At 44.9% G+C, this 12,500-nt stretch overlaps 1 protein-coding gene across 35 annotated transcripts in view; it reads left to right on the top strand.

Annotated features, from left to right (window-relative positions):
• The window catches only part of Zasp52 (Z band alternatively spliced PDZ-motif protein 52), a 124,718-nt gene that overhangs the window by 65,597 nt on the left and 46,621 nt on the right, over window positions 1-12,500 (top strand). For all 35 annotated transcript variants that reach the window (XM_086555557.1, XM_086555566.1, XM_086555564.1 and 32 more), the window contains exon 2: window positions 5,864-6,015. In XM_086555557.1, the coding sequence (XP_086411683.1) occupies window positions 5,864-6,015 (152 nt within the window). The remainder of the gene's footprint in view (window positions 1-5,863; window positions 6,016-12,500) is intronic.

The following is a 12,500-nucleotide window of genomic DNA, read 5'->3' as shown; positions in this document are numbered from 1 at the left end:
AGAGGGAGAGAAAGAAAATGAGAAAAGGAGACCAAGAGGAATATATATAAAAAAAAAAAACAAAACAAAAAAAAAACACTCACACACCGAGCCGTGCACTTTCTCGGCGGGATGTTTGTCAGTGTGCAAGTGTGCAAGAAGCAGGACACGACTCGGGTCCTCACTCCTCAGGGGAAGACAGAACCGACGAAAATACAAACACAAGCTGGACGTCCGCGCCGCTTTCTCCTTCCCTCTTCTTCTCTCCTCTTTCTTTCCCCTTCTTTCTTTCTCCCTCTTTCTTTCTCCTCCTTTCTTTCTTCCTCTTCCTTTCTCCTTCTTTCTTTCTTCCTCTTTCTTTTCCCCCTCTCGATTTTCCTTCTCTTCACTTCTCATTTTATCTTTCTTTCTCTTTCTCTCTTCTCTTTCATTCTCCCCCTTTCTTTCTCTCTCTCTCTCTCTCTCTCTCTCTCTCTCTCTCTCTCTCTCTCTCTCTCTCTCTCTCTCTCTCTCTCTCTCTCTTTCTCTATTTCTCCCTCTAGTCACGACGCCTCCGCTGCCCCCTACCCCCTCCCCCTCCCCACCCTCTTGACCGCCACGCTGCGTCACGCCCTTTCTACGGCGCGGGCCTCTAAATCATTCTCTCTCAAAGGATTACGTTGTTTGTTGCAGATAAATCCATTGTGCAAATGCAGATGCGGAGAAAAAGGAAGAGATACAAAGGGAGAAAGGGAGAGGGAGAGAGAGAGAGAGCAGGGAGGGCAAGCTGGTGACAGACATTTTGAAAGTAATTGCAGTGAGGGCAGGAGGAGATGGGGAGATGGTGGGAGGGGTGGAGGGAGGGGTGGAGGGAGGAGGCGTTTGAGGTTGGGCATGTAACTCCTTTTAACCGAAAGCACCAAAGCAACCGGCCAGAGCTCGGCCTTCAACCTGGATGTGCTTTGGTGCTTGTGATCGCGCGGCTGTCCCTGTTGGCTATCGACTCAAGCCAATGCGGAAGGACATGGAATCACCTGGGTGGGGGAGGGAGGAGGAGGAGGAGGAGGAGGAGGAGGAGGGAGGGGGGGAGGGAGGGAGGAGGGAGGGAGGGAGGGAGGGAGGGAGGGAGGAGGGAGGAGGGAGGAGGGAGGAGGGAGGAGGGAGGAGGGAGGGAGGGAGGGAGGGAGGGAGGGAGGGAGGGAGTGAGGGAGGGAGGGAGGGAGGGAGGGAGGAAGAGGAGGAGGAGGAGGAGAAGGAGGGAGGAGAAGGAGGGGGAAGGAGAAGGGGGAAGGGGAAGGGGGGAGGAGAGCGCAGCGAATAGGGAGCTCGGGAGGGCAAGAAAACACGTAAACATGTGTATATAAATACCCACACACACACACACTCTCTTTCTCTCTTACTCACACATGCACGTACACATATCTGTGGACGAACTATCCACCTGCACAAACATGACTCCGAGACTACAAAACACATAGAAAACAACAAACGTACATTATCATGGCTACATATACTTAACCAAATGTGTCCTCGGGCTGAGGAAGTCCCAGGTGGTACATTAAAAAAGGTGATGCGAAAAAGTACCCGAAGAATCTTGCCTTCAGTACAGTAATACCGAGAAACAGGGGGAGTAAAGTACACAAATCCTTGGATAATAGAAATCAAATATGTGCGTGTGCGTGTATGTGAGTTTACTCCATGTGTGTGTGTGTGTGTTTGTGTGTTTGTAAGATAGAGAAATGAGCATATTAAGCTAAGCTTCACTGACGTAAGGTACAGTCACGGAATAGTCCAGAGAGAGAGAGATGGATGTAGATAGATATAGATAGAGATAGACAGAGATAGAGATAGATACAAAAAGATAGATAGATAGATAGATATATATATATATATATATATATATATATATATATATATATATATATATAGAGAGAGAGAGAGAGAGAGAGAGAGAGAGAGAGAGAACGAGAGAGAGAACGAGAGAGAGAGAGGGAGAGGGAGAGAGGAGAGAGGGAGAGAGAGAGAGAGAGAGAGAGAGAGAGAGAGAGAGAGAGAGAGAGAGAGAGAGAAAGAACGAGAGAGAGAAAGAGAGAGAGAGAGAGAGAGAGAGAGAGAGAGAGAGAGAGAGAGAGAGAGAGAGAGAGAGAGAGAGAGAGACGAGGAATTTTAGACCATGACTAAGAAGGCCCGAGTTATCTCCTGCCAAACAGAACTGCCAGAAATGTAGACAAGTCCGACATGGCTGCGCGTCCCACCTGGTTCCGTCCCGATTTCGTTGGAGAATGACGCAATCCGTGCTCTTCTTCTCCCTCACTACAGCGAACTACGTCATCGGCGATTCCGTAGACCACGTGACCCCCAAGGATGACCCCCCTCCCCCCCCACCGAAAGATTCCTAAAAGGATTCTGATGGTGTTCCTTCGCGCGGGAGTTTATCTTTGGGTTCAGGATGGGCGGCGGGGATTCTTGTTTCTCTGGAGTCATTTCGAAGTTATTTCAACGTCGGAGTCAGGAGGTGAAAATGCGGCTCTTGGGTTACGCGAATTTCATTTGTTATTTTTTTTTTTTGACTTTGACATTTATCTCATTGAGGTTGGAATGGTATTTTAACATCAGAAAAACAACAAAATATCATCGACGATTCGGCAACTCGAGATAATAAACCAATAGTTTGTAAACTAATAAACTGTAAAATGAGCAGAGGATAGCGTGTGGTACGAGTTTATTAATCGAATTATCTTTTGAAGGAGAACATATACAAAGTAACCTAACGCATTTCATTTCTTTCAACGCTTCAAAATTCACACCTATGCTTAAACTTCCATGACTCATACATGAATATATTTGTTTACGCACGTATCTCGACTGATAATACAGAAATCCTGTTACTGTAACATCCCCCGTGCAGATAACCGTATCCGTGAGTGGAGACCCGACTTCTATTTTTATTAGTTTTACTTTCGAGGCTTAAAATACTCGTCTCTTTCCGAGAACAGGGCCTCGCAATCAGCCCTCCTCGTGTGTGTGCAAGAGGAATGTCATGCAGATCAGCTTCGTTCATGATTATAAGGTCTTTCGATCTCCAATGCGGACCTCAATGGCGGACAGGCTGAGCTAATGTTTTTTTTTGTTTTTTTTTTCTGATGTTGCTTTTTCCGACAACGCGGTTAGTTGAGGAGTGATTGTGGATACCAGATTTTGATTTGTACCTTTCTGTCTTGCCTCGTTTTCTTTCTGTTGCTGTTTCTCTCTCTCTCTCTCCCTGCCTCCCTCCCTCCCTCTCTCTTCCTCCTTCCCTCCCTCCCTCCCTCCCCCTCACTCATTCCCTCCCTCCCTCCCCCCCCCTCTCTCTCTCTCTCTCTCTCTCTCTCTCTCTCTCTCTCTCTCTCTCTCTCTCTCTCTCACTCACTCCCTCTCTCTCTCTCTCTCCCTCCCTCCCTCCCTCCCTCCCTCCCCCTCCCTCCCTCTCTCTCTCTCTCTCTCTCTCTCTCTCTCTCTCCCTCCCTCACCCCTATCCCTCCCTCCCTCCATCGACTGTCATCGCCCGGCTGCCGGTCAAGAAAACAAGCATCTTGACCTGCCACCTGAGACCCTCTGTCAGCGGTGTCGTCATCATAGTGTGCTATCACCCACGTCGCTTTTTTTCTTCTTACTTTCAGGCCTCCGTTTCTGATACAGACATTTTATCCCTTCTTCCGTTTTCTGTTCATTAGCATTGTTTTGACTATTACTACCATAATGATAGTGTTATTATTGTTGATGGTTGTTTCATACTACTCGTCTCTGGAATCACGTAATTCTATAGGTTTTATTATGAATATGTTTATTATATTCCTCGCTATTTGTGTGTTATCTGCCATATTATTTTGATATGTGTTGTATTTCTTGTTATTATCGTTTCTGTAATATCGTGTGTTATTCATACCTTCTGCATCATCTTCATCCTAATACCATCTTTCTCAATACCAAACCTGAGTACCCCCCTCCCCTCTCCCCCCTCTCCCCATTCGAGAGAAGCCACTCCCCTCTGCCGATTCAGTCTCCGCGAACGGCTGCCACTCATTCCGAAGTCATGACGTATGCCCGTAGTCGTGCCCCCTCCTCTCTCCTCTCCTCCCCCCCCTCCCCCCGTCACACTTTCTGCCGCGACCCCCTGCGAGAACGACGACGACGACTACAGCGACGACCCCCTGTGTGTACGACCTCCACCGGGGGAGCTCTGGCGCGGGTCCAGCTCAGCAACCTTGGGCCGCGCGCCATCTCAAAACTCCCCCCACCCCCCCATCCCCCACCCCACCCCACCAAACAAGCACGCACGCACACACACGATCAGACGCAAGCGCTTACACGGAGGAACGCAAGGGAATACACTCTTATGCCCACACACGCACGTACACGAACACACACACGCACACACAAACACGGGGCGGATACATTGTTTAGGCTCGGAATAGTTACGTAACGTCCCACCTGGCGACTAGAAGATTCTGAGGTTGCGTTGCTTCCGGAACAAGCGTTAGACATCCACTAGAAGTCAAGGGGGGAGGGGGGGAAGGTATGCCGGGGTGGGGGGAGAGGTATTCCTAGTATTCGTATCTTCAAAAACAACGCCCATACTGCTGCCAGCGGTCACGTAGCTTGTTATTCTTGTCTGTACCTGGACAGAAGTGTTTATGGCAATAAACACGTTCATGTGTACATACACATACTTCCCCAGTTAAAAAAAGAAAAGAAAAAAAGAAAGAAAATATTAATATAAAAATATATGGTTATCTTGAAGTCTGCCAAACATCTTAAGATAATCCGGTTCATTCGAGGTGAAGACATCAAAGTCAGTCTAGAAATCTACTTTTCTTATATCTTTCTCGTTTTTTTTCATCATTTAATTCTTTAAAAATAACACCTCGAAACCCTATTATTAGGCCCATGTCGTCAGTACGCATCCCTTACTTCCTATTGGCCGTGACGTAACTGAGCGCTCAACCAATCAGTCATCCCCTTTCAAGACGGGAATCCGATGACGAAAAGCCAAGACGTGAAAGATGGCGGAAAACTTGGCCCGAAAAAAAACAAGTACGAAGCAACATGCGCATGTGTCACAACTTAGCATTTCTATCTGTTGAAATATCAGTGGATTTGTGCAAGACAGATGCTGCTGTGCGCTTGTGGGGCAGTTAACTCGTTTGTCTTTCTTATGTTCTTCCATAATCTCTTTTAGGTGCAAGTTAATGCTTCGCTCTCTTAGGAGGCTTAGAACTATAAGGAAGGTTTTGTGGAGCTGAGTAAACAGACGGGGCCGTGGAAGTCATTTTGCAGATCCTGGTATACTACTGTTTTCTTTTTATTTAGAAAATGGAGCGAGTTCGCCTCTCTATCTGTATCTCTTTCTTTCTGCCTCCCCTCTCTCTTTCTCTCTCTCTTTCTCCGTGTCTCTCCCTCTCCATCAACACACATCACGTCTCTCTTTCTTCCTCGCCATTATCTACACGATTCCTTGTTTCTCTTTTTGCTTTACCTCATAATTATACACATCTTTCATTCCTTCTGTCATTTATTCCTAATCATAACATTCCATTCATGTTTTTCCCCTTCCTCAGCACTCCTTCAACTCTCTTTTTACTTACTCGCACTCTTCATTAATCTCCTTCTCTCACTTCTCTCTCATTATCACTCATTTTTTCTTTCTCATAAGTCATCCTCATTATCATTCCTCTCTCCCTCCCTCCCTCTTTATATCTATTCTTTCTATTCTTTGTTCCTCCCTATTTTAAATAATTTGTCTATTCTTGTGATACATCCATTTTTCCCCTCGCTATTCACTTTCCCGTTTCTCATTCTCCATTCCCCCTCTCCATATACCGTTCCATTGGTCATCAATCTCACTCCCTCTCCTCTGCCTCCCTAGGTGAACGCCGGCTCGGTGGCTGCAAACGCGGGGTTGCAGGCTGGTGACGCGATCGTGAGCATCGGAGGAAAGGACGCCCTCTCACTGCGACACAAGGAGGCACAGGAAGCCATAGTTAAGGCTGGAAACAACTTCGACCTCGTCGTACAAAGGTAAAGTCTCAGTGTTATTATTTGTTGGAAGGAATTAGACAGCGTTTAGGGTTTGTGCTTATCGGAGGTGGAGTATTAGGTAGCGTTCAAGGGGTGTTATTATGTGTTGGAAAGTATGAGACAACATTCAAGGTTTTGTTATTATCGTTGTGTGTGTGTGTGTGGTGGGGGGGGGGGGGAATCAGGTAGTGTCCAAGGGGTTGTTATGTGTGTAAAGTATTAGACAGCGTTCGTGGGGTTATCATTATTGTTATAGAGTATCAGGCTTTGTACTGGGAGAGGCGTTAATGGTGTCTACTTTCTTGTCTTTATTCTTTTTTTGTTGTTGACCTGCCGAGATGTGTGGGTATGTTGCGGTTGTGTTTGAAGGATGTGGTAGGAAGTGGAAGGTTGGAAGTGGGGGGGAGGGGGTGGAGGTAAGGGGGGAAGGTTGGGCAAGGAGAGGCAGTTAATTTGTTTCAGAGTGAAAGTGGTTAGTGTTTTTGTTGTTGTTGTTGTTGATGCTTCAGTTGTTGGTTTTGTAATTTTGAGGTCGAGGTACACCAGAAGAGGGAAGATTTTTTTTTTCTTTTAGAAATGGAGGAATCGGTTGAGGTTTGGATGTGGGGTTGGTCATCGTATGATCATGTATTTTATTATCAGTCTCGTATATGTAACCAATGAGAAGATATTTCATCCCTTGTTTTTTTTCTGTTTGCCTTTTCCAACCAACTGATCTCTCTCTTTATCGCTTTTCCTTGTATTATTCTATCTTCTCTCATTTTATTCCTTGCTCCTAAACCCACCCTTCCCTTCCTCTCCTACCCCTCCTGCCCTCCTCCTACCCCTACTTCCCTCCCTTCCTCCCTCTCCTATCTCCCCTTCCCTCCTCCACCCTCCCCAATCCCTCCCTCCCTCTTCCAACCCCCCTCCCTCTCTCCTCCACCCTTTCCAACCCCCCCTCCCTCCCTCCCTCACCTACCCCTCCTTCGCTCCCTCCCTCCCTTTTCTTTTTCCTCGACCACCTTTGATGACAGATCCCGCACATATATGGTCAGTGTGGCACGAGTCCGCACGATGTTATCCCCAATTTGCGTTTCCACAACTGGCGTCCCTTAGTCTGGCTTCTGAGCTGCTGTTGTTTGTGTTGAAATTTGTTCGAGCTTTTATGCTGGTGAGTTATGGTTGCGGGTTGTCACTTGTACTCTTATTTTTTTTCGTTTTTTTTCGTCGTTTTATCAGAATATTTATTCGGGTCTTTGTCTGGTTTTGGTCTGTGTGCTTGTCAAGTCCATTTTTTGCGATCTGTATCTCACATTTATTCACGTCTGTTTAATTTAATGTGTGTCACTTGTGCTCATTTGATATTTCTATTTTTAGGATCAGGTTTCTTTTCATGTATTTGTTTAATTTGAGAAAAATCAGACAAGATAACGAATGCTTTTGAAGAATGAAGAAATTTTGTCATTTTCTTAAATTCATTACATCGGATCTGAAATACAGAAATCGAGCAAGATACATTTTTTTGTGAACTAGTTTTTCTGTTATCTGGAATACAAATTTTAAAATGATAACATAAATGGAAAAACCGTATTCTCAAAATACAGAATCATTCCATAAATAAAATACAATACAAAATACAGAAAATTAATCGCAGTGAAAGGTGCATAAAAATTATGTAACTATTATTTTAGAAAAACAAAAATACGAAGTCAGTTCAAAGACTTCAAAACTGATAGAACAATAAAACAATATCAAAATTATTACAAGAATAACTCTCCCCCAAAATTAATTGCGGCAAATAATAATAAAAAAATACGAAAATGTTATGACGACCAAAGAGAATAGATAGATAGGAAAATAAAGATTAAACGTGCGTGACTTCAATCTATCACAAAAGCAATTCACTTCTCAAATACCCTTCACTCAAATACTCACAACAACACCGACAACGGAAAGGAAGACTGGCCTGGATTTCTCTCTCTCTCTCTCTTTCTTTATTTCTTTCTCTCCTCTCTCTCTCTCTCCCCCCTCCTTCCCTCCTTCTCACCCCTCATCTCTCTCTCTCTCTCTCTTTCTCCCTCTCTGTCTCTCTCTCTTTCTCTCTCCCTCCCTCCCCCCCCTCCTTCCCTCCTTCTCACCCCTCCTCTCTCTCTCCCTCCCTCTCTCCTTCCCCCCTCCCTCCCTCCCTCCTTCCATCCCTCTCCCCCCTCCTTTTTTTCTCTCTCTCTGTTTCTCTTTCTCTCTTTTCGAAATATCCGGTGAAGGCGAGCGGTATCCTTATCGGGCGAACACAAGGCGCTGGCGGTGATACGTCGCGTCGTGGAGGCGGGGGAGAGGGAGGGGGAGGGGGTGTTACGTCACGCCGGGTTTACACAGATCCTTCGTCGCTTCGGCATCCCGTCTGTAGTCGATGATGGTGTCATGTTTTTTTTCAGCTTTTTTTTTATGTTTTTCAGTTTTATTTATTCATTCCATATGCTTCTGTTTTCTTTTTCTTTTTTCTTTTGTTTTATTGTTATTTTTCATTCGCTTCTGCATTCAGTGACGGTGTCATGTACTTTCTTCTTTATTTTATTCTTGTTTTTCTTTTCTTTTTTCTCCTTCTTTTGTTATTTTTGGGAGTAGAGATACAAGTATGAGGTATGTGTATGGTTGTGTGTATTATGGATGTATGTGACTTTGAATATGTGATTTTTTTTTGTATAAGGTTGTTTGTATTTGTGGTAGTATGTGTGTTTGTATGTGGGTATGTGTTTCTGTGTGTATGTGTGTGTGTCTGTGTGTGTGTGTGTATGTGTGTGTATGCGCATAGCTATGTCAGTATTAGTATTTGAGCCTGTGTTTTTATGTGTTTATGTGCGTGTGTATTTATCTGTATGGGTGTTTGCTTTTGCGCATGTATTTAAATGTGTGTATATATGTGCATGTGGATGTGTGAGTGTGTGTGTGTGTGTGTGTGTGTGTGTGTGTGTGTGTGTCTGCATGGGTGTTTGTATGCGTCTGTATGCAGGTTTAGTATCGATATCTTGTATTCTTCGTTGTCTATGTTGTTTATTCATGCTGTTTTGTTTTTATGTTGTTTGTTCATCTTGTTTTTCTCACGACTATCCGGTTCGTAGTATGTATGAGGTTTTGGTTATCATCATTTTTTTCTGTTATATATCTATAGGTATTATCACTCTTCTCTTATCTATTGACCCTTATCTTGCTGTTATCTTGATCACGACTTTTTGTTGTTGTCATCGTAAATATTACTTTTTTCTGCAATATCATTTCTCTCTCGGTATCACTATCGTCATTATTTTTGTGATGAGTTTTCGGAATCATCACTTCTTTTTGACTGGGTGTTTTTTTTCATCATTTTTTAAAAGTTATTATAACTCCTTATCTAGCGGACGTGGATGCGTCATCACTACGTGTATCTAGTCATCACTTCCTGTCATCTGTCTAATCACCATCGCTCCCAGCAAAGATTGGCATGATTAGAAATACTCCCTGATTAAAATAAAGGTGACTGGGTTTAATTAAGAGCCATTACCCCGCAAATCACTCAGCATTTAAACACTTGGCCTGAATTGAACTACCGGCTTCTCTCTCTCTCTCTCTCTCTCTCTCTCTCTCTCTCTCTCTCTCTCTCTCTCTCTCTCTCTCTCTCTCTCTCTCTCCCTCTCCTCCCCTTCACTCACTCACTCACTGTCTCTCTCTCTCCCTCTTCTCTCTCTCCCTCTCTCTCATTCTCTCTCTCTCTCTCATTCTCTCCCTCTCTCTCATTCTCTCTCTCTCTCTCTCTCTCTCTCTCTCTCTCTCTCTCTCTCTCTCTCTCTCTCTCTCTCTCTCTCTCTCTCTCTCTCTCTCTCTCTCTCTCTCCTCTCTCTCTCTCTCTCTCTCTTCCTCTCTCTCTCTCTCTCTCTCTCTCTCTCTCTCTCTCTCTCTCTCTCTCTCTCTCTCTCTCTCTCTCCCTCCCTCCCTCCCTCCCTCCCTCCCTCCCTCTCTCTCTCTCTCTCTCACACACACATACACACACGTACTTGTAAGTAACTACACTGTAAATACCACTGGCATAATTCCCTGTAACGAATTGAGTAAAACTCGACAAAAAATGTTTTATAATTGCGGTAAATTAGTTGTAGTTGGCTCGTAACCAAAGGGAAAAGGAAAACGAAAACATGCGCCAAAAAAGAAAAGGAATTCAAAGAGAAATTAAGAAGAAAAAAAAAGGAAATAACCCAGCTGTCTCTGTCAATCGCATCCAAGAGAAAACGGGACTCACTTTACACTCTGTTTATTAATTCTTATCGAGTTGTTGTTTTTTTCACGTGATCCCTCTTGACACTAAACGTTGGTATGTATTTTTTTTATGACTACGTTCCATGAGGTCATTAGTTGAAAGTAGTTCGTTGTTAAAGGAAGTTAGTACCGACAATTATTTTCCAAGAAGGTAATGACACCCCGGAGATATATAAACTCGCTGTAGAACGATTTCTTAATAGCTTCGGCCATTATGATTTAATTTGTTTCGACGCTGAGGCAACCACACCTGTTGGAGGCTCATGGCTGTAGTTGCTGACATCCAAAACTCGGCCTTAGATTAATCACTCATTATGGGCTAATTTCGTGTGCAAGGCGGGAAAAGCTCTTCGCATTTCTTCTCTTTTCTTCTCTTCACCTTGTCTTCTCCCTTTTTTTCTTCTCTTCTCTTCTAATTGTTCTCTCTTTCGGTTATTATATTCTCTTCTCTTCTCTTTTCTTTCTTCCCTGCTTTTCTCGTCTTTTGTCTTGTCATCTCATTCTTATCTTCTTCACTTCATTTGTCTTATCCGCTCCTCGTCCTTTCCCTTCTTTCTTCCATTCTCTCTTATTCTCTTCTTTTCTCTTCTCTCGCCTTCTCTTCTCTTCTCTCCTCTTCTCTTTCTCTCTCTCTCTCTCTCTCTCTCTCTCTCTCTCTCTCTCTCTCTCTCTCTCTCTCTCTTTCTCTCTCTCACTCACTATCTCTCTCTCTCTCTCTCTTTCTTCTCTTCTCTTCTCTCCTCTTCTCTTCTCTTCGCGCGCTCTCTCTCTCCCTCTCTCTCTCTCTCTCTCTCACTCACTATCTCTCTCTCTCTCTTTCTTCTCTTCTCTTCTCTCCTCTTCTCTTCTCTTCGCTCTCTCTCTCTCTCTCTCTCTCTCTCTCTCTCTCTCTCTCTCTCTCTCTCTCTCTCTCTCTCTCTCTCTCTCTTTCTTTCTTCTTCTTTTCTCTCTCTTTCTTTTCTCCTCTTCTTTCCTCCTCTCTCTCTCTCTCTCTCTCTCTCTCTCTCTCTCTCTCTCTCTCTCTCTCTCTCTCTCTCTCTCTCTCTCTTCTCTCTCTCTCTCTCTCTCCTCTCTCTCTCTCTCTCTCTCTCTCTCTCTCTCTCTCTCTCTCTCTCTCTCTCTCTCTCTCTCTCTCTCTCTCTCTCTCATTCTCTTCTAGCTACAAGAAAAAAGAGGCTCAAAAGCCCCTAAAAACGTTCCTGTATAATTTACGAGAAACAATGGGTCGCCGCGCCCTCCCGAGCGCCCCTCTCTCCCGCCGGGGTCCCATTACACTGAAGGAACGACCCCGAAGAGTAAACACAGGCCGCGAGACCGACTCCTTAGGACTCCGTGGTATCCTTCGTCGGTGTTCAGCAAGGCGTAGGAACTCTTTGATGACACTTATTTTCCGTTTTTTTTTTCTTCTTCTTCTACATCTATCTATCTCTCTCGCGGCCAATTCTGATGTTCTTGTGTGGGCGGAATGGGCGTAAGGAGGTCATGCAACAGATCTTGGGAGATTAAGGCGATAGGGAGGGGATCTGGTGTATAGCGCGGGACCCGAGCTCGTGGGCGTTCACTTGGTTTTTGCTCCTGTGGGTTGGCTTTTGGTTGTTTCTCGATTTCACTGGCTCCTCTCTTCTTTCTCTCTCTTTCTATCTCTCTCTCTCTCTCTCTCTCTCTCTCTTTCTCTCTCTTTCTCTCTCTTTCTCTCTCTCTCTCTCTTTCTCTCTGTCCCTCTCTCTCTCTCTCTTTCTCCCCCCCCTCTCTCTCTCCCTCTCTCTCTCTCTCTATTTATCTATCTTTCTCTCTCTCTCTCTCTCTCTCTCTCTCTCTTTCTCTCCCCCCCCTCTCTCTCTCTCTTTCTATCTATCTATCTGTCTCTCTTTCTCTCTCTCTCTCTCTCATATCATCACCTCTCTCATCTCCACCTCCGGACATACTCTCCCTTACGCGCAGCCGTGCAGAAAGGAATCACATTCCCATTGAGAACACACGCCAGCTGACACCGCGCTCTATTCAGCTCCCAAAGGGCCATCCTTCAACGTCGGGCGCAGGCCGTAATTACAGGCCGGTATTGAACATTATTCTCACCTCGTAACCGGATAACCTTAGTTACGTCACAGAAGCTTCTTGTTGCCCTGACCTCCGTGACCCCTGACCCGCGGCCGCCTTGAACACAGAGGAGTGTGATGCGTTTGACCTTGTTTCATGGATGATGCCATTGTTGACTA

The sequence above is a fragment of the Penaeus japonicus genome, unplaced genomic scaffold, assembly GCF_977035675.1.
Source record: "Penaeus japonicus unplaced genomic scaffold, GWHDUDI00000001_assembly GWHDUDI00000031, whole genome shotgun sequence".
In the NCBI taxonomy this organism is placed as follows: Eukaryota; Metazoa; Arthropoda; class Malacostraca; order Decapoda; family Penaeidae; genus Penaeus; species Penaeus japonicus.
This window is presented reverse-complemented; position numbering and strand designations above follow the sequence as displayed.